General features: G+C 42.6%; 2 protein-coding genes across 5 annotated transcripts in view; one reads left to right on the top strand and one right to left on the bottom strand.

Moving 5' to 3' along the window:
- Window positions 1-4,348, top strand: part of PPP2R2C (protein phosphatase 2 regulatory subunit Bgamma) — a 277,274-nt gene extending 272,926 nt beyond the window's left edge. For both annotated transcript variants that reach the window (XM_024204522.2, XM_024204523.2), the window contains one exon: window positions 3,551-4,348. In XM_024204522.2, the coding sequence (XP_024060290.1) occupies window positions 3,551-3,842 (292 nt within the window). In that variant the 3' untranslated portion in view covers window positions 3,843-4,348. The remainder of the gene's footprint in view (window positions 1-3,550) is intronic.
- A 17,290-nt stretch (window positions 4,349-21,638) lies between these two features.
- WFS1 (wolframin ER transmembrane glycoprotein) overlaps window positions 21,639-25,964 on the bottom strand; it is a 48,826-nt gene continuing 44,500 nt past the window's right edge. For all 3 annotated transcript variants that reach the window (XM_024204539.3, XM_024204537.3, XM_024204540.3), the window contains exon 8: window positions 21,639-24,327. In XM_024204539.3, coding sequence (XP_024060307.1) covers window positions 22,516-24,327 — 1,812 coding nt within the window. In that variant the 3' untranslated portion in view covers window positions 21,639-22,515. The remainder of the gene's footprint in view (window positions 24,328-25,964) is intronic.

Here is a 25,964-nt window from a genome sequence, read left to right as displayed (position 1 = left end):
AAAGTATTTCATTTAGGACAGAAAAGTCAAATCCCAACTACAAAATGGGGAATAACTGGCTATGTGTTAGTACTGCTGAAAAGGATGTGGGTTATACTGAATCACAAATTGTATATGAGTGTAACGGTGCTGGGACTCACCACCTGGTGCCTCCTGTTGGTTGTCTCTGGGAATTAGCTCTGTCCAGTGGAGCACCCCCTCCTGGTGGTGTCCCATCCATCATCTCGCCCTCAGTTGGCATCTGAGCCCGCGTCGCTCACCAGCTCGCGGCGTCCTTTTCAAGCCACTGCCCTCCAGCAGTGCCCTTAGTCTATCCTTGCCCCCTTCCGGGGGGGAGGGGGAGAAGAGAATTGATCAGCAGTCTCTCTGCACCCCAGCCACCATGTACAACCACACACCCCAAAGTCTAATCCCTCTTGTCAGGGATCTGGCGTAGTCTATAATGGCCGCTCCCTACGGCCAATGGCTGGGTGTACTGCAAGGGGGGGGAACCCAGGCCCGCCCTCTACTCTGGATCCCGGCCCAGGGACCCTCTGGCGACAGCCTCGCTGTCCTCCTTCTCTCCCCTCATCTGTCTGCTTCCCTGGGCCGCTTCCCCTATGGCCCCTTGCACCCGCTAGGCCCTTCCCCTCAGGGCCTACAACCTGGCAGACACCAGGCTGGAGTTCCCTTCTGCTCCCCCGGGCCTGCCCAGCACTGCACTGTCCCTGGTGCTAGTCTCCCTGCTCTGAAGACAGACCTTCCCCTCTCAAAGGCCTGAGACAGACTCCTTGCTGTGCTTCTGGGCAGCCTTTATATAGGGCCAAGCTGAGCCCTGATTGGCTGTCTCCAATCTCGGCCCTGATTGGCCCTCAGTAAGCCCTTTCCTGATTGGCTGCCGGCCTGTGCGGCCTCTCTGGCCTACTCTGCCCCCTCTCACATGGGGGTGGGGCACTCACCCTTCCACAATGAGTCAACAATGTGATGCCGTTGTGAAAGAGGCAGATATTCTGGGGTGTATTTACAGGAGTGTTGTATGTAAGACAAGGGAGGTAATTGTCCCGCCCTACTTGGCACTGGTCAGGCCTCAGCTGGAGTCCAATTCTGTGCAACACACTTTAGGAAAGATGTGGACAAATGGGAGAGAGGCAGCGGACTCCAGAGAAGAGCAACAAAACTAAAAAAAGTTTTAGAAAACCTGACCGATGAGGCCATGTTAAAAAAAACAACAACTGGGCATGTTCAGTCTTGCGAAAAGAAGACTATGATGGAGAACGTGACTTGTTGTCCATGTTGACTGAAGGTAGGACAAGAAGTAATCAGCTTAATCTGCAGCATGGGAGATTTTAGGAAAAACTTTCCAACTATAAGGCAGTTAAGCTCTGGAATAGACTCTCAACAGAGGTTGTGGAATCTTCAACATTGGCGGTTTTTAAGAAGAGGCTGGACAAACACCAGTCAGGGATGGTCTAGATTTACTTGGTCCTGCCTCAACGCAGGAGGCTAGACTTGATGACTTCTCAAGCTCCCTTCCAGCCCTACATTTCTATGATTCTATAGCTGCACCTTTAAAGACTATATGAGCTTTGGGTGACATTTTTCCCTAGTGCAGAGAGCCAATGGGATGCTCTCCACACCACTGGCACCCTACATTGGGGCTGCAATGGGGGGAGTATAACTGTGGAGCAGCTTTGCCGTAAGGTCTTCACACCTTCTGGCCACTGCTTGGGAGTGTCTGCATTGGCCCGCAATAGGTCAGTGTTTTTGGGGGGGTTATAGGCAAGGCCATAGGATCCATGACCATGTGGATCTAGTGACTTGAAGACCCACTGACTTCAGTGGAGCCAGACTATCACCCCCTTGTGATGGAGGATTTTGGAGCAGGACACAATCACTATTTCAGACTATGGGCTGGATTAGGGGGTCTGCTTGTGTTTGGGGAGAAGATAAATTCCATCCCTCTTTCTCCAGCCCCTGCAGATAGCCTTGCAAAAAGCATGACTACTCAGGCTTTGTGGAGAGGGATGGAAGGACTGAGAGGATACATATCTCCTTTTGTGACTGTGTAGTAGATCAAACGCTGTCACATCACGTTTATCGGTAAACATCTTTTTAATAACATATTTGGGGATAAATGTGCTCATAGCACTTGTTTCTCCAAACGTATTAACAATGTCCAAAGCAGGGACTGCTGCACTGGGGGGTGGGGATGGGTAAAATAGGACCTAACCAGGGTCAACCCTTCTCCCCTTTCACACCTCCCCTGGATTTAGAATGTGGAGGGGAGACCCCCCCCACACACACTCTGGGGACACTAGGGACCCAGGTGGCACCTCCCCTCAACTACCCTACATGAGCTGCAGAGAGGAGGCAGCCAGAGACTCCACCTGGTAGAAGCAGCAGCAGACCAAGCAGGCACCTTTGGACATCTAGTTAAAGCTCTGGAATGTTCTCTGACTTCCCTCTGCCCTGTACTGATTCGCTGTTTGCTCCAACCTCCGTCCCTTCTCATAGCCTCTTCACCTCAGGTTCACACCTGACTACCCTCTCCTCCCCTGCCCTGTTCCTCTCACCCCTCTCTCCTTTTCTTTCCATTTAGCTGATCCTCTCCTAAGTAAATCCACCTCCCTCCTCCCCCCCCCCAAAAAAATTGTGGCACTAACCTGATGTCTGCTACCATCACATTGTTCACCCTGTATGTGTGTTCTACCCCTTCCACCATCCTGTTCCTGGCTTGTCTATTTAAACAATATTGTGACATTGAGTTTTTGTACTCCCCCATTTATGTGTATTCATCTATTTTCTCTGGTCTTATACTTAGATTGTAAGCTCTTTGGGGAAGGGCCTGTCTTTTTGTTCTGTGTTTGTACAGTGCCTAGCACAATGGGCCCTGCTCCATGACTGGGGCTTGTAGGTGCTATGATGATACAAATAATAAATAATAATAATGTAAGGCTGTAAGGAAATGAATTTCACATGCAAAATTCACAGATGCGATGAATTTTACCTGATCCTAGTAATTCCTCAAACATCTTTCTTGGCAACATTCATTTAAACAAATGTGAAAGTAACCAACGCTGTCAACTCTTGCTATTCTATAGCAAGTCATGCAATATTTGGTGTTTTTCTTAAAGACACAGCTCTTGGAGTCATGAGCTTACATTTCATTCAAATAAAAGTTTCATAGTTATGGAGAAAGCTTGAAAATTTGAACCGTAAAGGCCCAAGAATTAGAATGCAAATAAACAGAACCCAAGAATTATTATTTTTAAATCTCATTATTTTTTAATCAGTCTAATAATGTTGGGGTTCTGACTCATGATTTTTGAATACTTGGGATTAGCAATACTGAAGCAACCTTACAGTTTATTAAATGCCATGAGATGATGAGAAACCATGTAAACTCAAAAGTCCATATATATTAAACTGCACAGTAACACAAGTTTATGAACTCCATAGAGTTCAATTACATGGCAGGGAAATGTAATTGTACTGTACTGATCCACTCCCGTTCGTGGTAGAGTTAGTGTATTCCGCTATTTATTCTTGCTTTTGTTTCCTCCCTCTTCAGTGTTATTATGACAGGTGCATATAACAACTTCTTTCGAATGTTTGACCGAAACACCAAGCGGGATGTTACCTTGGAGGCATCCCGGGAGAGCAGTAAGCCACGAGCCATTCTAAAACCCCGCCGAGTCTGCGTAGGGGGCAAGCGAAGGAAAGATGACATCAGTGTCGACAGTTTGGACTTTACGAAGAAGATCTTGCACACAGCCTGGCACCCAACTGAGAACATAATTGCTATAGCAGCGACAAACAATCTGTACATATTTCAGGATAAAGTGAACTCAGAAATGCACTAGATCGATCAATATCTTTCTGTATTTATAAACCAGCCTTTTGAGAGTTGTAGAAGGACATGATCTTCACAAAAGTATGGTCATTGTGATGGAATTTGTAGATTCCCTCCCTCCACCCCTCAGTCTGTATCATTGTTGGTGGCAACCAACTGTTTTAAATCACTGCAACTGTATAATTGTCTAAGTAAAAAGGCACTACTGTGAATTCAGTATTGTGGTCCATGTCCATTTTTTAAACAATCAGGGGTATTCATTTCAGGACTGATCCTGTGAGGTGCTGAGTACCCTAAACTCCAGGGACAATGCTTCACAGGACCAGCATCCTGCTGTGCTGCATTCTTCCACAGTCTGCAGTGTTTACCACATTATTAGAGCTTTTCACATTAGTCCCTTGATTTTTTTTCAGGAATGCTTTCCGGGCTTTCAAAGTCAAGTAGACTTATTTATGAGTGTAGGAATAGCTGTGTCCCCCATACATTGCTGCGTACAGAAGGAAGGCCCTAGACAGTTAGCAATATGGAAGCAAAAGAAATTATTCTGCTTATTAACAAGTGACAAGTTGTCCCTATTTCCCTTTTCACATTCCCCGTCCCTCGCATTGAGCCCTCATTATGGAGTTCCACAAACACTTTTACAATTTTTTACTTCTGCTACAAATCCTGACTTTGTATTTCAACTTTCTGAGTCAAAAAATGAAGAGTGCTGTCGATAATCTCAACTACCTTAGTTTAAAAAGGCAGCTTGTTCTGCAGGTACATTTCCAATCACACTGTAGAATGTGACAATACTAATTTCAGTGGGTGCCATTTAAAAACTCAGGATTTGCCACTCCACAGTGACTATTCAACACATATAAAGATACACTTGTTAATGCATATACACATGTGCTATTACAATTTTGGGATGGGATTTTCAGAAACCCTCAAGTGTTGGCCTAACTCTGCTTCCACTGAAGTCAAACATTGAGTTAAGCCCTTTTGAAAATCCCACACGTGATGTTTACTGCATCGCACTTATTACTTTAAACTTGGTATTTGCAGAATCCCCAGGAAATACAGGTTTAACTACTATGAATGGTAACTCAAGAGTTTAGCATGGCTCACTGAATTTTAAAATGACTGTAAAATTACAAGATGACTCCTGGGTGAAACAGAAAACTAAAATTCTACTTAAATTGGTTTATACAGTTCTTTCTTCAATTGAACTTCAATGTAAATGGAAGATGATATTTCCATTAAGAAGTGTATAGAAATGGTGTACCATTTTGGAAATGCTTTTTAATCTAGGAAATCTTTCTGCATGACTAATAAAATCTGCGGAAAAATTATTACCCCAAATGATTTCTTCTCAACTCATGAGTAAAGGAGTGTAACTGATTCAGATGCCTTGGCTGATCTGCTCTTGTTAAAAATCCCTCACTTAGAAAAGGTTCTTTAACAACCTTACCCCATTCTTCACTAACTTTTTGGAAAATGGAGAATGAACTAATAAATGAACCTGCATGCTTTTATATTTTGATTTTTGGGGGAAAATCTACTACCAAGGTTTACAAAAAAAAAGGTGACAACTTTTTATATGAAGTCCTGACATGACACATGAACTATGTATGTTTAAATTTTTTTAGATTGATACTGTATATTCCGTGTGTAGAAGCACAAACGCATGTGCATCAGTTTCCAGCAATACTATACACATACAGTATGAAATATGTAGGTTAATTTTAAAGGGAATGAGGAATGTTTGTTTATAAAATACTGTATACCCTAGAAGACATGGGCAGTATTATATGTATATATTTATTCTAATTAAAGTTAACAATCAATTTTTTTCTTGTAAAAAGGTTTAAGAATGTGGTAAATTGTATAGAAATCTTGTTAATGCCAAACTACTGCTTCAAGGATGTCATACACTTTCTTTGACTTTTGGCCGCCTCCATTAACCTTTGTAGCCCAAAAATGCTAACAGCTCATACTGGCATTTACTGCTAGAAGTACTGTAAAACATATTTAGCTTCTAACATCCTCAAGTAAGAGTCTATATGTAACTTATTATAAAGCAGATCTTAATACAACAGTAATACTATTTTTATTTCAAGTACCTTATTCTGTTTCAGGTTTGGGTACCAAAAAGATCTTGTAAAAATAACTAACTAATAAAATACATTTTTGGAGCTTTACAAAATTATTGATTTCCAGACCAAAATGATATGATGTGATTATTGAGGAAAATATGGAAATCCTTTTAAAGACCAGTATCACATTCATGACTCTGATATCACTGCTACGATTCAGTTTCCTGGTCTTTTTGAATGTAAGAAAGTTGACATCGTCATTGTGAATCTTTTAAAACTTTTTTTCGTTTTTGGTTTGAGCTTTCAGTGGCGTAGAGTAAATGATGGTAAAGTTGGTAAATCAGATTGTTTGGAAAGCTGTTGTTCATGGCTGCATTCTTTGTGTTGCACAAATTAGCTAACTGTTGTTGAATAAAGATATAAATATGTTAATACCAGCTTTTTCAATAAAATGACTGCAAAAATTGCATAAACAAATGACTGAGCTGTGCCTTATTTTTAAGCTAGGCATTAGGCATGTAGGTGCTTTGGAAAACAACAACAAAAATGCAGCAGTGAGTCTCAGAGCCCAGGTCTACACGCACATGTTCATCGGGCTCATACTACAGCACTAAAAATAGCAGTGTAGATACTCCGGCTGGAGCTGGAGCACAGGCTATGAAAGCTGGGGAGGCATTTTTTGTTGTTTTGGCAGTGTAGACAAAACTGCCTAAGTCACTTTTGAAAATGGTACTTAGACTCCTAAATTCCATAGGTGGTTTTAAAATCACCCCAAATCAGAAAGAAACAAATAAAAAATAATTATGATAGGTAAATGCCAATGAAGAAGAAAGCATTTTAAATCTATATAGCGCTAGAGGCAAGTATGGCAGCTTGCATACAAAGCTCCCACTGCAGTCAATAGGAACTTTGCCACTGTAAAGAGGGCAGGATGCAGCAGGTAATTCAAGTTTAGAAAAACACGTTAAAATATTAACAGAATATCGTAATTCCTAAATGTTACATTCATCTGAGGAGGAGCCACAGTTCTGTCAGAAGTGGGAACGTGTGTGTCTGTCAGCACATTTTTAATTATTTTAACACCTGACAGAAGAAGTGTACGGGTTTATAAAATGAGAAGGGCGAGCCCTGTCCATCAGAAAAGAGGCCCAAATATTTAGTTTTCTCATTTTTTTGAAAGTATTAACACTACAGCAGCTAACATCAAATATACGGAAGCAGAAATTCTGTTAGAGCTACCTGGCAAGAAGAGATTCATAGTTAAACAGCGGCACCGAGCCATTCCGGGGAGACTTAATACTTAATTGGGAAACAAGTCACGTGTCAAGATGAAAACAACGTGGCAGGACAAATCCCTAGAAGAAGCAGTATTATTAAGTGGTGGTGATACAAATTAAACCTGCAGTGCCAAATCCTACAGTGCGGCAAAATGCCCATTGAAGAAAATGAGTTCATCTATGTAAGACTGAGTTGACCCACAGAGCGACTGCAGCGCTCAGCAACGCTGGGAGAGCAAAAGAATTTAGCATGAAGCTTCTTCAGATACACGGCTAGATTGTACCTATCTTTAGGTTTACGTGTAAAGGCGGGAGGAGAGAGTGGCACGGTCTTACACACCTCTCCCCTAGTTTACCTGTCACTTCTTTTTTCCCCTCACCTGGCACATTTCCAGTCCTTGAACTACCTAGTCTCACTTGGCTTATCAAATATGAGTAGATAGTGGTGGGATAAAACTTAGCTGCAAATAAACACATCAAGCAATAGGCCCATTTCCCTTTGCAGTTTCTCTTCATCCCTAGTGCCCAGCAGGATAAACATAAACCAGATGCCAACCTCCATTGCTCTAGAAAGTTCAGCAAATATATGTATTAAGAGCACATGATAACCTGTTTTAACGCTATTGATTAGTGAAAAACAATGGCAACAGGAGCTGCTTCTCTTGGTTCAGTGCCACCTACTATTGCTCTTTGCAGCCAGTGCAGCCACGTTGCTCCGATTTTCAGTTTGAGGCTAGTTCCCCCATCTAGTGAGATTGAGGTGACATTTCTAACCTTCCAACACCACTGCTAGGATGAAATTCACCCCCACCTCCACAGAGAAGGCCAGCACAAGAACTATGCCCACTTAATTCCTAGTTTCAGCCTATGTTATTGATTCCCTCATCCTCCTGATTCCATAATTACATCCCCTGCCCATTTGCATTCTTCTCACTAATTGTCTCATATCTAAAATTAGAGTCTGATCCTGCACACACTTATGTAGGCCCTCAGAAGGCAACAGGACAAGGAAAAGTTTGCAGGATTGGACTCCTGGGGGCAGGGTACATGTTGTCTTTGTACTGTAAATCTCATGCAATGCTTTAGGTGCTGTACAAATGACAGTGAATAATAAGTGCTGGAAATACATTCCTCGGGGATGTAATGCAGAAAAACCTTATTCCTTTGTATTCTTGTCTCAGTCCCAGCTGCTGGGCCAGAAAGTCATTGTGGGTGAGCATTCTTTACACACTTATCCACTGTAGAGACGTACTCCACATCGTGGCCCAATGCGAGGACCCATTCAGGCCAGGTATACCTGACCTAGGCAGACTGACTTGGGTTCTTGATCTATAAGTGTTACCATAGTTACAGATTAAGCAGTCACGATATTGATAGTGACTTGTCTTGTCATTTGCTAAGTGCACCCAATCAATAGAAGGTACAAAGCATGTAACTGATCACATTTCCATTAAATAATTATTTTAATTACCACAGTGACCATATATTTTATTTTCATTTAACATTACTGCTAACGAGAATAATAGGACCTAAGTAAATAAAAGAAGGTCTCTTTTTTTATATGCAGGGTGCTCTCTTTTAGCACTTTTGTGACAAGCCATCACCTTTGTTAAAAATAACTAATATCTGAAAAGAGGAGAGAGCACTGGTTTCATACCAAGTAGAATGTGAATTTCTAACACAGCAATAAATAGCAGCCCTATCTGAAAAGACCTTGTCGGAACCAAATGTTTCTTCAACCCAAAGACAGATTAGCTCCAAATGCAGAGACAAATTCCTCAGCTGGTATAAAGTGACACAATGCCAATGAGCAATTCCAGCTGAGGATCGGGCCCATAATATCCTTAATAAAATAAATCTGTCATCACCTGCTATAGATCAATGGATTCAACTGCTGGAAGAAAGAGCTGTTCTGGAAAAAGTCAATGTAAATAACAAACAAAAAGAATAATTTAACCTGGAATCAGGGGCCAAATTGAGGGGGGGCAGGAAAAGGCTGGTACTCTTCCAAGCTCCACCCACAAAATAAGCTTCTCCGATGCACGTCATCCAATGAAACACCACTCACAGCAGATTGGGCAGCTACTTTAGAGATGATCATGTGTCTTGCTGAGCCTCAATCTTGAATTTGGCTCAACCTTGGTGGGATTTGAATGGGGTTGCCAACTGTTGAATCACACAAATGCAAACACCCTTGCCCCACCCCTTCCCCGGGCCCGACCCCGCCCCATCCCTTCTCCAAGGCCCCACCCGGCTCACACCATCCCCCCTCCCTCTGTTGCTTGCTCTCCCTGGGTTGGGGCAGGGGTGCGGGCTCTGGGCTGGGGCCAAGGGGTTCGGATTGTGGGACAGGGCTCTGGGCTGAGCCTGGGGCAGAGGGTTGGGGTGCAGGAGAGGGTGCAGGGTGCAAGCTCTGGGAGGGAGTTTGGGTGCAGGAGGGGGGGTCAGGGCTGGGGTGCAAGGTGCGGACTCCAGCTGGGCGGCACTTACCTCAGGCGGCTCCCGATGGGCAGTGCAGCGGGGCTAAGGCCGGCTCCCTGCCTGCCCTGGCCCCATGCCACTCCCAGAAGTGGCCGGCACGTCCCTGCGGCCCCAGGGGGTAGGGGCCAGGGGACTCCGCGCACTGCCCTTACCTAAAATCTCCCGGTTTGGCTTCAGTAGCTTCCCAGTAGGAGCAATATGAGATAGTGGGCACTTTTAGAAATGGCAAAAATAATGAGAAAGCCCAGGCTTTCACTTTATATCATGAGTGGCATTTCTTCGGTGTAATCGGCAGAAGTTTCACAAAGGCTAGTGATCTACACTACCAGCCTAGCTGGCAGTCCACAAGGATCACAAATTGGATATATGAATTCTGAGGACATCTCAAACTTCAGACCACCTCACCTAGTTGAAAAAAGTCTTTACAATAAAATATACAGTATTTTGTGTTCGGGGGTTTGGGCCTCATTTAGTCTTCAGTTGGTAACCCTGACAGTGTCTACCCGCCTGCCTGCTGCCGCCCAAAATGCAGAAAAGGGGTATCTAAAATCTGGAGGCCATGTGAGAATGAGTTGATACAGTGAGTCAGCAGTAGATACAGGAACAGAACACTAAACTCTTGACTTCTGGATCTGTGTTCTCACCCCAGGTGCCACCATTCTGCAAATTCTTTGGTTCATCAAACTTAAAAACAATAGAAAAAATGGCCAATTGGGGAGAAAGTTTAAATAAAGAGATTTCAAAGGCTAAACATCAAAAGCAAATAAATTAATTAGCAATAGTAAGTGACTAGGTAATTAAATGTATTGCTCTCTGCTTGGCCCAACATTAGCCAACATTTAAGGTCTTATAGGTTTGTTTCCATTAGAAGGAGGAATAGTTGATGTGTGTCAGGTAAATTCTTTCATGTAATCTTGTTTATTTATAAACAATATACACAGAATCCTGTTTTCCTGAGCAGAACCAACAACATGCAGTTGCCTTTCTCAGAAATCCCCAGGTGTGCAACTCCACTGAGTTCTGTGCACAAGGAGTTCCGTCTCTCTGCTTCCTCTCCGAGTCACACTCACATCTGCTTCTCCAGGCTTTCAGTCCCTAAGGCTGTGTCTATACTGCAGAGTTAATCTGGGTGACTGGCACCCGGATTAGCCTTACTCAGGTGTGAGTGTCCCCACCGCAAAGCCCTACTCGTGTTACTGCATCCTCACAGCTTCTGCACTTGCCCACGTGTGGGGGCATAGCCTATGGCTCTTTGTGCTGGGACATTATAGGATTCTTTCCTGGTCAATTGTGTCAATTGCAGAACTTGTCTGTCTTGCTGGGGAAACAGTGAGAAAAGGATTGGAGGATCATTGGCACTCGAGTGATTTACTCTGCATCCTCACTGCAAAGTGGGCAGGTTCCAGCCTGAGTTAAAGTGAAGCCCGGGTTCTAACCCACACCCCCAGCTGGGTAAATCCCAGCCGGAGCCTAAAGCACCTCTAAACCCAAGTTAGAGGTTTTTCTATGTGGACGGTTAGGGGGTTAAAGCTAAAATCCAGGTAAGAACCTGTGTAAACTGTGCAGTGTAAACATATCCTAACACATACACAGGCTGCAAAACTGATATCCTAACTCCTGTGTTTGCAGCCAGGGAAATCCCACAGCCAACACATTTAGCTCTGACCATCCATTGTTTGAAGCTGTTGCTTCCTATATAAAGTGACTTGATTGCTCCTTCTGTTGGATCTGAAAGAATGCTTGGCACACCCATTGACTTTAACGGGGTCTGTTAGGGTGTATCTACACAGAGAGCGGCAGCAAATCTCAGAGCCTGGGTTGACAGACTCAGGCTCATGGTAGGAGCCTAAAAATAGCTGTGCAGATGTTCGGACTCCCCTCCCTTGGCTTCAGAGCCTGCGCTCCAGCTGAACCTGAATCTCTACACAGCTGCTTTTAAAATGGTAGTGTGATCCCTGTGATCCCGAGTCTATTGACTCTGAACTGCCGGCTGTGTAAATGCACCCTTATTGTCGTTGGATCACAGACTCACCTGATAACAACCATAAGCACCTTGCAACTTCACTGTACTAAATACTATTTTATGTAAACAAATATGCATGGTTCTAATTCATTATGCTTTTCTATTCAAAAGGAGGCTAAATGGGTAAGCATCTCTACAGTCCATTTCTGAAAGTTATACTTCTTTCCTGTGCTGCCAGCGCTGAAAGGCCAATTTTGCAGGATATTTTCTAAGTGGACGATTTACAGGATTTGAATGACTGTATCTTAGCAACCACAGATGCTTATAAACCCAGTTTGACTGCTTCAATTTTTAATTTAAATCTACCACAGAGAGGCAGCCTTCATGTACCATGGACAAAACCACTCCAACAGTTCATTATATAGAAACACAATTGTCTTATACAAATGCAGTCTCAAAAATGAGTCTGAACTATGGAATCTATTCTCTTTCCCCATAGGCCCTATCTATGAATTTCACATAATTTCTGTTGGACAAGCTATTCATAGCTGTCTGAGTCATGCTGTCTAGAAAGAGGTTGGGGAGGCAGGGGGACCTAAGAGTCAGTGCAGAGGTACAAGCTCTCCGTGGAGATTGTACTGGCCTCCTGCATAGACCCTAGATATTTGGGGACGAAGTGTCAACCCTAATCCCCCAAGGAGTTACTTGAGACAAATTCCACACAAGAAGAACCTTGCAAAATTCTCCTCATCCCAAAAACCATTCCCACAGATTTTTCCTTAGGAAGGCATGACCTATTCCTGTGATACTTACCCATTCCCACACCCTGTGCAGCAAGGAGCAAAATCTGAATCCAGAATACAATTGAGTCATATTTTGCATAGCCTCTGAGATAATAACAATCAGCATTTATATAGCCCCTTTTCATCCACATATTTCAAAGTGCTTCAGAAAGATGGGTAAGCATCACCTTACCTACCACTATCTTATTTTGGGAAACCTAGTATCGTTAATTATGTTATTTCTATTGTTAATGTCAAAAATAAAGGGAATATAAGTAAAACTATAGTTTAGGGTCAACTATTAGGTCCACTTTATGACAGAACCATAACATGCTGTATTAATTAGGGTACCTATATTGCAGTTAACTGGTCCAGCTTTCAAGATGTTTTTATATCAGCATCTCAGCTGGAATCAGAAGATCAGTTATCCCAGGAAAAAGAGTTTTCAGAATAAAGGACTGAAATATTTCCACTGAGACTCCCCATTTAATGTAGCACAAATAAGGATCACTTGAGCAATTATCAGAAGTAGCTTTAGGAGAGATTTATGAATCAGACATTTATAAATACAGGAAAGGATTTTTCGCAAGGAGAAGGCTGAAGAATCAATTTACTGCAAATCTGGCTATGAATCATCATCTGCCCACTATTTGTCCTGCTGAAGTGCTATAGATGCACATCAACATACAGATGTGTTATATATTAACTGAATTCACAAGACCATGCAAAGTTAGCACATTTTGCAAAATCTCTCTTTCCTCCTAAAATATTCACAAGATCATTTTGCACCATTTTTTGACCTCAACATGTCATGAAATGGCAGGTTTTGAAATTGCATATGTTTTGAAATTTAAAAAATCTTTACTGGAAGGAAATTACAAATTTCAAACCTTGCAATTTTTAAAATTGAGGGTTTGTCTCAAAAATTTGTGATCCCATTCTTAAGAGAAAAACCCCCATGAAATCTGTAGTGTTTTCCAAAATTGGTCCAAATCCATATTTCAAGATATGCAATTTTCACTGAATATTCTACACAGCCCTGATTTGATTTTTGTACCTTTTCCCTTTTACTAACCTACAAGTACACTGTGTATGCAGCAGATTAGAATAACTATGCAGTATATTAGAATAACTGATAAGAAACTTAAGTCACCTTTGCAACTTTGTCCCTCCAAAAATTGCATTTTGTCGACACACAGAGAATAACTATGCTCTGCACCTCAGCAGCATGTCACTTGGTGAGGCAAAGGTTAATTTCTGGCTTTTCTACTATAGCTCTAAGTAAAATGTCCTGACATTACTTGCAAGGGAAGCTGTATTGATTCTTTTGTCACTTTACTGTCCAAGGTTAATCTGAATGCTTGCTCTTATAGACCATTTTGATCAGACTAGGGAATAGAGCAGACCTTAACATCAGAACTACAGAGTCAAGTTACCTTTGTCCACTACAACCTCTTTACAGCTCTTTGAAGAGGTAGGATTCCTGTGAGTGGAACATACCATACAAGTTATCAGAACTCACTCTTGTGATGAAAAAGATAACACAAGGTGGGGGGGGGGGGGAAATCAAGCTAAAGTGGAGGTGCTCAGGCATTTACCTCTTTAAAGCATTTGTAAACTACTTCTCACTTTATTACTGGGATCATTTCACAAACCAAGCTGGAACTACATTTGAGTCAGATGCTGTCTCCGACATAGGTTTGGGGGCTACATCCTTAAGTGGCTAAAACCTCTTAAAACAATATTTCCAATAACTAAACAATTTGTCATTCAAAGCTTTATTTTAGTAATTATTTACTGAAGTTATAATTCTTTGCCCAAGGCAACATAATGGATTGTTGTCATGGAAACATCTCTGCTATCACAAGCATGGGATCCTTTTGAAAAGTGAGGGAGAAACTGAAGCGGGATCTAAAGAAGAAATGCTTTGTTGCAATGTTTCTCTTTTTAAAGCAAAGAAATCATCTAAAAGACAGAGAGGTAGATCTGGATTTTGGTTCCAACCCACCCAAAGTTCAAGGGTATTAGGAGCCAGGATTTTGGTTCAGGCCCATGTCTAATTTAAAGTGACACTAAGCTACTGCTGCCAAGAACTGGCATCTCCCATAGTTAGCAGCATCTGCAAGGCACTTTGTGTTGCTGAATTTGCTATTATTGTCAGAAAATTCTGCCTACCATCTTCAAACTAAGCCAAAAGACTAGTAACAAACTGCTGCTATAAAACACCTGCTACAGAATCTCCATTTGATTTGCAATCTGTTTGACAGAATGCTGACTCTGAACTCTTCGCCATATGGGGCCTTTGCCTGAGCTACCGTCTTGTCAAACAAAATGCCAATCGATTTATATTGCATAGGGAGGCTTTGGAGAATTTAACATAGATCTAAAGTAAGAGAGGCTGTCAATTTCCCTTAAAAAAAAGAAGAAGATAGCCTTTGTACTTCATTCCTAATTTAATTGCACCATTGTAAGCTGGATTCTGTACATACCTTTATTGTTCAGGTATTATAGTCAAGTTTTATAAATTATCTGGTAAGTGCGGATGGTGTGTTGGATGCAAAACAAGGCCCAGAAGAAAACATGGTTCCTGCCTGGAGTGACATCAGGCCTATGCTGTATAGCGGTGAAAGTTACAACAGCACCAAATCAAATTACACTCTAAAACCTACATTAAAACAATGTTAATGAGGCGTGTAAGCCCCTCAAGAAGCGGCTAGTCTGGATAGTATGTTTAATACAGGCTCACTATCTGTAGCTGCATTACGTACTCCATGGTTCTTATACGCGCCTTCATCAGAGGGTTCCACAAACTGGAGCAAATACTTATCTCACTGCGGTGGCCTCAATATGGGAACAAGCATAGGCATAACTAGTCTGCTCATCCCTCTCACTGTAAAGAGTTAACCAGGACAAAAACAGAGAAAATGGTTACATGTTCTTTCTAAGGGAGATTTTTAAATTACAGTTTAATTTCTCTCTCAGAAGTAGTTAAAAGCATTGTCTCCTTTTAGTCTTTTAGCGTTTTCCTCTTCAGAAAACATTAAACAGAGAGAGAATGCAGTACAGGCTTTGAGTGCCATCTGATGGCATGGATGAAAATCATCCAGTTATTTTATTATTATTTTGAAGCAGACAATGAACAACTTTAAATTCCAATTTCTAAGAAACTGTCACTGGTAATTGACCAAATAAATGACTGGCCTCACAAGAGAAAATCTATGCCTAATTGCATTATGTTTCTGCAAAATATTTCTACTAATAAAGGCAAAAGATGATCTAGATCTGTATGTGCACCAGCTGGAGGCTACTGGAATGTGTACAGTTTATGGACAAATCCTCAAATGAACATAAATCAGTATAAAATTAGCAGGTTCTTACCTTGGATTCTCTTTTCTGGCTTTTTTACAAGCATATATTGAAGGAACACAACATCTCCTTCTCTTAGGTGTGATTTGGACACAGTAAAATTATTGATTTGCTACAATGCTAAATTGTAGATGAGGAGCTGGATGGTGCAGGTAATTAACAGCTGGATACAAACTTTTTAATGTGTATGGTACATCACTGGGTCAAAGTCCTGGTCAGGTGGTGTCAGTACTGTTAACCCCCAAGTGTTCAAAAATCATGAATCTGTCCCTCCCATCATGAAATTGGCTTAAAAAATCATGAGACTTTACATAATAATAAATCTGGGGTTCTTTTTGTTTGCCTTCTGGTTTTTGAGCCTCTAGATTACGCTCGGATCATGTTTTCAAGCTTTTATCTGTAACCATAATGGGCAGAAACTCACATTTTTAAATGGTAACAGGTTTCAGAGTTGTAGCGAGGGTGCAAGTGAGGGTTCTAGCGTGTACCAAGGGCAAGCACTGCCCAGCAGTTCCTGAAGAAGTGTGGTAGCCTTCTCTGGCTGTCCCTGCTTAGGTGCTATTCCCTGATTACTGCCTAATGACTGATGTGAAACAAATGGGTGGTTTCATTCCAGTCCCAGCCTGACAGGTGCCCCAATCACAAAAACCCCTCATGCACTAGATGGGCAATAGCTGTCACCGTGTTCAGCTGTCCCAGGTAAACTGAATGGGCTGCAGGGACTGAACTACTCTTTCATATTATACCTATTGGGTTCCGGGAAGTGGGTGGGCGAAAGCCCGCCCACTGCTGAAGGACCCCTTGCCCCAGCCTAAGGGGAGGATCTACATGACCTGTAAACCAACTGATTTCGGGGGACAACTAATGAAATAACAGGAGTGCGGTCAAAGGGTCAAAAGAAGGGAGCCTGATGGGGACACAGAGCAGTGAACCCCAGACAGCACCTACTGCTCCTCGAAGGCGTAAAGGGAGCCAGTGGACGCCGCCCAGAGGAACTCTGCCCGGATGCGTGAACGGACAGAGGATCAGAAACAGGCCCCACAGTCATAGGAGTCTCCATCGGCCAACCTCCTCTCCCTGGTTTTATAGATGGCCGTATTAGCCAGAACCAGGAGAAGGTTGACCAGGAGGTCCCATGAGTTTGTGGGGCCACGGATAGGGAGTACGTAGAGAAGGAGGTGAGGGGAAAAGTGCAGCCAGAAACGCAATAGCCCTGCTCTAGTTAAGGTTCAAGCCAGGGCTCAGTTCTTCTAAGTGCTCTAAGTCTATGTGGTGACACAAGAGTGCCTTGTTTTTTTTTTTAAACAATAGGCTTCTTAGCATATGCATAATGTGCCCCAGGTGGCACATGACCAGGATTCATCACCGAATTTGATCCGCTGGTTAGATCATTAATAGCTTCCCTGGCCTGGGCCGGATACTGACAGGGAGTGTGACATGAACATTGACCCGTGCCCTCCTTCTGGCAATTGACTTTTGCTTACGGACACAAAGCAAACAAGAGCTCAGATCATCCTATCAGTGTGGCCAGTGCTTGAGGGTTACCCCCAACAGAGGGCATGGTATTCACCAGCCCTTCCAGGGAAATCAAATTAAAACTTTATTTGAAAAAGATGTTGCTACTTTATTTTAGTGTCTCAAAAGCCTCTCGAGCTGAAGTGCCAGAGGAATTAAACTAGGCATGCAGGGGCAGAGGAGTTAACAGGATTGTTTACTTTCACAATTTCACACCAGCTGGATAGCTCAAGCAGATAAGCAGGAGTGTTCGGATGCTAAACACACCCAGCCAGCATCACTGTGAGCCTCCTCTCAAAAAGACAACATGGGTAAGGTAATATCTTTTATTGGACCAGCTTCGGTTGGTGAGAGAGTCAAGCTTCTGAGCTTAGACACAACTCTCCTCTCCGTGTAAGCTCAAAAGCTCGTCTCTCACCAGCAGAAGCTGGTACAATAAAAGATATTACCTCATCTACCTTCTCTCCCCCCTACTCTGGGACCAATATGGCTACCACAACATTGCATACCACCTGAAGCAGAAATTTGGAAAAGGCTAGATAGCATATTGCTAAAACCTGTCTCTGGCAGAGTGATGGGGTTTTTTTTTGGTTATTTTTGGGGAATACGATCAAAGTATTTTTGTAAAACAAAATTAGGTATGTCAATGTTGCTGGCAGGGGAGGGGCAATTTAGGTGGTAAAGAAGTGGGGGGAGGGGAAATGGGATGAGAGGGATTTGGGGCTGCATCAAGGGAAGGGGGATAGATAGAGATGGGTGGTAGGGTAGGTGAGGAAGGGAGGGACACATGGTGAGTGGCAGGGGGAGAATAAGGGCAGTGTGCCTGTTAGCCTGACATTGTCCCCTTTCATGTGCACACCAGGATTTGGGGCATCTGAGCCCCTCTCCCTACACCCACGCAAGCTGGGATCTGGGGATCCCTACTCCCCATATGCATGCCAGGATCTGAGGGGGGGCTTACCCACCTATGGGGGCCTGACATCCTCCTTGCTCCCCTTCATGGAAGCCTGGTTCTGGAGGGAACTTGCCTTTCTGGGAGGTGTCTGAGCCCCTCTTCCTACCCCCACGTTAGCTGAGATCTGGGAGCACCTGCCCCCTCCAGGTGTCTAACTCCTCCTCCCTTTCTCCATGTGTGTGCCAGAAGCTGGGGAAACCCTGCCCATGTATAGGAGTCTGCCCTAACCTCCCTTCATGAGAACTAGGTTCTGGGGAGTTGTTACTGGAGGTGTCTGAATGCTGCCCCCCCCATCTGTGCACCAGGGCTCCCTACCCATCCACAGGGATCTGACCTCCCTCATATAAGCCAGATTCAGGGGGAGCTTCCCTTTCTGAGGGTGTTTGAGCCCTTCTCCCTCCCTGTATGCATGCATGCACACCAGGAGCTGGAGGCCCCTGTGTCCATCTATGGTGGTCTGACCTCCCTTGCGAGACACGTGCGGAGTGGTGTGGGGGACTGGACCTTTCTCCCTATGCCTCCAAGTGATCTGGGACTCTTTGTCCCATCAGTAGTATCTGAGCCCCTCTTTCTCCCTCTCCCCACCCCCAGCACACATGAAGGAGGATGGTGGAAGCCCTGTATCTTTAGGTGGGACGCTTACAAACAGGCATGGTAAGAGCACCAAAAAAAAAAAAAAAACCCACGCAGCTGGCACAAGGGCAAGAAAAGTCTAAAAAAAGGTAAGCTCAACTTGTATCAGACATTCTCCAGCAGTGGGGATGGGAGAAAAAACAAACAAACATAAATGGAGCAGTTTGCACATCTCAGAGCTATTGGTTGAGGCTGTACTTAGCACCATGGTGTATTTGCTTTCAGCTGAGAACATTTCATTAAAATGAATGGACTAATGGACACCTCTGAGTCTGAAGTTTGAAATCCAGCCTGGGCAGAAATCCGAAAACCAACCTTAAACATGGGGGAGGAGGGGAAATCTGCCTCTCTCAAGGTTTATTTAGGAGACATGTAATCTGAGTACAACAGAATATGCTGAAACTCTTTGAAAAAATAAATTACACTTATTGGGAAGGGAGGGGAGAATAAATGGGAATGGGTGGTATGGGAAAGAAGGAATGGGGGCGGAAAAGGGAAGGACTGGAGAATATGAAGAGTAGTGGAGGAAGTTGGAGAATGGGGTGGGGGGCAGGGATATCAGCCCTGAATTCTCCCCTTCTGCCCATGTGCTGGGATATAGGGGAGCACTATCCCTCTGCAGAGGTCTGAGCCCCTCTTCCTGCCAGCTGTGCAGTCTGGGATCCAGGAAGTGACTAAATCACTTGCCTAGCATCACAAAGCACCTCTAAATGCTAGTGCCGTGCTCTGTACATTTGTCTGTGCTCCATTAAATAGTTTTCCAGATGAATCTTTAGACTGACTTCCTTTACTCAAGCAAAACTTCCATTGAAGGGGATAGATTTGTCTGAGTAAAAACTAAGAATAGCAGGATCTTTAACACTATTGAATAGCGAGAACGCAAATTTTCTTGATTCAAACATATGAAAAGCTAGACATTCAAATGTGTATAATTTAAAAACCGCAAGCACTTAACTTCAAAGTGCGAGTAAGCGTAGACATTTTAAAGGAGTGCAAACATTGTTTGACCTTCCCTCTCTCTTGGAGAGGGGTTGAAAGAACACACCCACACACACCCACACCCAGAAACTGACCAATTTCAAAATCAAGGCTCATCATGCCTCATGCCAGATTTTTTCATATAGGAACCTTGTGGTGTTTCATGGTCCCGCTGGCAGCATCCCTCCCCATCACCTTTTATTTGGTAGAAGATTCTGCTCCTAAGCCAGAGCCACCACACAGAGGCCCTGTGCCACCAGCTCTCCTTTGTGGCTCTCCTCTAGCTCCTGTGACAGTTGCAGTGAAACTGAACTGCCAGGGCTTTGCCTGTTGGCCACTGGCCCCAAACAGAACACATGGGAATTAGGATCAGGGACAACCACCGTGTTGTGAACTTTTGTGATTTTAAAAAACAAGCAAACCTGCCACACTCAAGGTAAAGTCTCACATGATCTCAGAATTCTGGCTTCCAAACTCATGAGGTTTCCCTATTCAAAATGGCCAAAAGGGAGCTAATGCAAAACTGCCTCCCAGCCAAGACAGCCACCATTCACTTTGGACTTTGCATGGGGAAGTGAGATTACCCAGTGAAGATGGCTACCACCTCTGACTCCAGTTTCCTCTCTAGTGCAACATCTGTAAGGAGACAGGTTGAAGCAGGACATAGCCTAAAAGGGAGCAAGAGGAGACTGGTGGAGGGTTTTGGAGAATATGGGATGGCAGAAAGGAAATATATAAGGGGTGGTTTGGAGAAAAGGAGATCATGGGGGAGCACGAAGGGAAAATGTGAGTAGGGGAGGAGTCTGAGTATGCTAAAGAGGAAGATGGAGAGGGGAAGGAGACAGGACAGCGATACATGCAGGGGAGAGGGCATGTAGAGCGATAGAATGGCAGCTCCTCTGCTCCACACACAGGTTAGGAGGATAAAAGGGTATCAGCAGAGAGGCCTGCATTTTAGCATGAGAATTTTCAGTTGAATTGTGCCTCACATGCACTTTGAGGCAGATGGCTTCCCACAGCTCAAAATAACAAATGCAACAACTTGCCCCCACCCCCTCCAAGTATTTTCCAGTCTCATGACATTTTAAGACAATGATTTTGGATGACATCACTCATGGATTGTTGAGTATGTGGGAACTTCGGTAACCACACCAAAGAACAGAACTGTGGGGGTGGGGAGGAAGATAGGGAGAGAGAAGGGGGCCCAGCTACACCAAAACAATGGCTATGTGGTTTTTTTTGTTGTGACATTAATTTTACTAAATTATAGATCAAAGTCATTAGTTCCATTATTATTTGTACAGCCTCAGCAATATGATAGGGGCTTTAAATACAGGTATGAAAACAGTGTGTTTGCCTTGAACAACTTGGAGTCTAGATAGGTAGTGCTCTGAAGAGAAGGACTGGGGTTAATAGACCTTGCGAGAAGTAGATGTTTAAAAGAAGGGAAGGATAGAGGAATGAAAGACTGGGTCAAGAAGAGGGTTTTCTGACAGTCAAATACTGCAATATGTTCTTGATAATCAGGACTGTACAAATTGGAATAAAGTGGAAAGAAAAAAAGGAAAGTATATATACAGATCATGTAGCTACAAGAAGTTCGCAGCTTGCAATATTCTGATTTTACTGCTGCATCTTGAAATATGAATTATAATTTCTAGCACTCCAAAACTGGAATTGTGTTTTAAACCAAATACTAAAATGTAATATGGTTTATAATTTAAAGCTGTTACCATTGGATTGGAAGTAACTACTCACAATGTCAAAGCATAAGCAAGGAGTGTAGAATCCCATTTTAATTCAAGTTTATATTTACATATATTTGCACAATACATATTATTAACCAGACATTTTATTTCATCTCCATTGTAGATTTTTTTATACAGTGCTTTTCAATTGATTTGGCTTGCCTATTACTAGTACCGCCACAATACCAGTCTTACTAACTGGTGCCTAGCATTCACATGCTATCATGAATTATAACTGACAGTCTCATATGTAGCTATCATAACCAGTTACAGTGAATAGCATGTTCATTTTAAGAAGAATACTTAATAAAAGTGAAATGGAAACTAGAGCTCTTGTTGCAACCTTGCTGGTGTGTGAAGTGGTGTCCACCACCAAAAGACCCATTCAAATAAAATCTAATAAATAGCAAAGAAGTTCAGTTCTATACACCCCAGTCACATGGCACCAGATTCAATCTAGTTGTACAATTAATACTTCTCTAGAAACCACTGAATAAATACAAGAAACATTACATCTTAGGTTGCCTACATGATATCCATTCTACATGTGAAAGTACATAAGGGCAATGCCGTGAATATTTCACGAGTAAAGTGCTTTTAACGTCAAGCAGATGAATATACCCTAGTACTGTACCACAGAAAGAGTTCATTTTGGATAAAAACAGTTCATGCATCTACTCTGCAGCAATTCTGTGCATTAATTTATAGTAATACTTAAATAGAATTTATAACCTCAATCCTACGGGATACAAGGACTGGGTACAGTGTTTACACCTACAAAACTCAACCAATACTCTGGAATAGCATACATTTTGAACATTGCTACAGCAAGTTTTGTTAAGAAGCCAAACCTTTGGTAGTGTTAATGCAGTATACATTGAAGATACCATTGAAAGAGTATATGAGCTCAATATGCAACTGACAGGAATGGAAAAAAGAAAAAATCAAAAGCAAATTTAATGGCTTTTTGCACTGTGCTTCTCCAGTCATGCTCTATTTTCACATGCCTTCCTGCGGGTGTAAGTTTAGACATGCAATTTAAGCAAGTGATCGCTTTCAGTTCAAAGACAGGCCACTTGCTGCCAAGACGACCCTCCAGAATTGTGCTGAATTCAATTATACTTCCTTGCCTTAAGTTCAACAACACTTTCTTAAACTCGTTGCTTGCCTTCAGCACAATATCTTTGGTTATATCCTCCTCCTCTACAGCTTTAGTTCCATTTTTGCCATTGAAAGGCATGCCCACAGTTAATTCGAATTTGTATCGATCAAACTTTTTCATGTGACAGTCATGCTTTGTCAGAAACTTGAGACGACACAGTTCCTCCTCCTCCATGGTAACATTTTTTGGGTCACACACAGGGTAGGTTTCACCATACAAACATCTAATCCAATCACCAATAAAAAGCGGAAGCATGTTTATTGCAGATTCTGCACTATTGTCAATTTCCGTAACCCTGACATATTTGAACCGCCCAGTCCATGTAACTCTGTGTCCTTCCAGATGACTACATATAATTTGGGTGCGTGCCATGTTAGTCTCCTTCCATGACCGGGGTCCACAGACGAAGCCATACTGATTCCATGTCAAGGTAGAGTTGTAGACTTTCATTCCCTCTGATCGGTACACATAGAACCAACAGAACAACACTACAGCTGTAATCCACACCAAAATGAGTTTCACAATAGAACTCCTGGTTAGGGATTTTATCATTTCAACCATGGAGAAGTTAGTTTTTGTCCACCATCGTAAAAACAAAGGAATACCACACAACACAAGAGTCACCACAATCTTCATGAGCTCCAAAGATATGAACCACTTTATGAAATGCACAAGACACGTGAGTGCAATGCCTAGGATTAGAACTGGGAGTGCAAAGAGAAACAGAAAATAGCCAACTGATGCACGAATGAGACCAATGCAGGAGGACTCTTGCAGAATAACCACTGAGAGTTCACACCACATGAAACACACCAGGTAGGGAACCAGGTAACAGTAGGTGCCTTTAAAATTCCGCAGTTGTGCCATTCTAAAGAAGAGATAGAACAAGTACAGGAACAGAAGGCATGGGATGCTCACATTTAGTATGAAGAAGTGGCCTATAGGAAGAGTAAAGAAGGTTTTACCTAAGAATTTGAAATAGCCCAAATTTATAGGTAGTATCTGCAATAGGGAGAGGGAGCCAGCAGCCACCTCAGTCATTAAAGCTCTTCGTGTGTAGGGTTCTGCGCAAGTGCTTAAACTCATATAACTTGTCACTGTGAAGAAAACAGAGATGGTAGCCAACTCTGAGCATGGTATGAAGTCTTTGCTTGCTATAGGGAAGGAAAAAATGACAAAGAAAACAGAGAGCAAAAAGTAAACGTATGGCTCTAAATGATTCCACCCAAAGTTCACTTCTGCTTGCTCAACATCTAGATTTGGCTCGAAACGAAGCAATAAGTCAGTCAGGGTGCGGAAGTTTTCCCAGGCCTTACTGTCTTGAAAGACTTTCAGTGTGCAAATCACCATGGAAATGAAGGACAGATAGAAGATGACTAATGGGATAAAGAAGGCAAAAAAATCGATTGTCAGATTACTGATGATGAAGAAGAAGATGAGGGCATTGATGTGGTGTGTTGGAATAATAGTAGACAGCCAATGCATTCCTGCCTTAGATGCAATATCTATAAGGTACTCTTTAATTTCCATAATGGCATGAAGTGGATATTTTACAACCTGAAAAGAAAGGAAAACAGTTTATTTAACAACATTTTTGTATATGTACAGTATGTATATTCATGTTAAAGCAGTAGCAGTAAGTCAAGCCTAGCTTGCTCTGAAATACTTCTATTTCAAGAGGTGTTGCACAACAAAATGGGGTTTTCTCCGTGACCATTTTTTGATATTAACTTCATCAGATGAGGCACAGATTATGTTACCTCTCCATTTTGATATCTAAAAAGTTTTCAGAAAGGAAGACAAATCTCATCATCAATATGTCATATCATTTTTTATTAAAAGGCTTCCTAATCTAGCATTCTGTTCAATTAGGTTCCTACTGAAGTGCCCATTGGTATTATAAAGATGAACTACAGTGCTGCAATTCTGTACCATCTTGTGCCATTCCTTCAGCTGTAAACTGTCAGCTTCTCCAGTGATTCCGTCATGCACCATGCATTGTTATACACATTGACACTAAGCGATTGTCCATGCGGCAGGTTACTATAAGGCAAGCCAGCGTGTGACTCTGCGGCACGCTGGCTTGCCGCACAATACTGTCCCATTTGGACATTGCTACAGCCCAGTGAAAGCATGCTAAGCTGTATGCTAAGCCACATTCCAGAACTTTCACAGTGCTGTAGCAGTGTTCTCACAGGACATTAAGCTGGTGCTTGCCACGCAGTAGATTCACACCTTCGCTTGTTATGCAATAACTTGTCATGTAGACATGCCGTAAGTCTTTACAGGTAGTTTGCATTTTTCCAAAACGTTCCTTCCCAAATATGTAAGCAAGCAGCTATCAAAAACTATTAGTCCTTTTCAACCTCTTTATTATTATTATAAGCAGCTAGTACTATTTCATCTCCCTCCCTATGCACAGATCTAGGATTATTCCTTTAACCACAATCAATTATATCACAGAGCCTTTAATATTCCACTTATCCTGCAGGGGATTACCTGCCCAGCAGGGTGACTTGTCAAACAACATTGGAGTTATTGTAAGAAAAGACACTCCTTTTCTGCAGGACAGATGAAAAGGGCCATCTAGAAAGAGATTACATCTCAAGCAAATTTTGAACTAAAAATGCTGGCAAGTGTAGCTTCACAGCCCCAAAACACCACAAAAAAATTCAGTTTCCATGGTGTGCCAAACATATGCCTTTGTATCAAGTACTTCCAGGGAGAGGCCAAGAAGCTTTCAACAGAGATTTATACATCATACTAACTGGGGCAGAAAGCAAGAGTAAGGCTATTCACTGGTGAAGTGTCCCTTCCTAAGTACATCTCCTTCAGAACATTAAGTCAGTTACCTGGAAGCACTAGAGGAGATATAGTCCTTTTTTTGTCCCTTAACATTGGCCATAATGTCCAAGGAGGACAAATAAAGAACTGATTTTCTGGTGGCAGCATTCTGCTCCCTACCTGCTGCCATTTTGAAATTCAGATCAATGAACGCATGTGTGTCAGTTCTCCTGTTTAGATTTTGTTTGTACTGTTTAACAGTGAAGTGTTGGCCTGCGCAAACCACTGCCAGTCAGTTTCATCCTTTAATTCCCTCACAACAGAAAGTGAGCTGTCTTACACATCTAGTCCATTGTTGTGTTTTCCCATTTGTATATGCATGTTTACACACTTCATTCGTTTATTTACTG

This window comes from Terrapene carolina, unplaced genomic scaffold, assembly GCF_002925995.2.
Source record: "Terrapene carolina triunguis isolate 2854851 unplaced genomic scaffold, T_m_triunguis-2.0 Scaffold66, whole genome shotgun sequence".
Classification (NCBI taxonomy): domain Eukaryota; kingdom Metazoa; phylum Chordata; order Testudines; family Emydidae; genus Terrapene; species Terrapene triunguis.
This window is presented reverse-complemented; position numbering and strand designations above follow the sequence as displayed.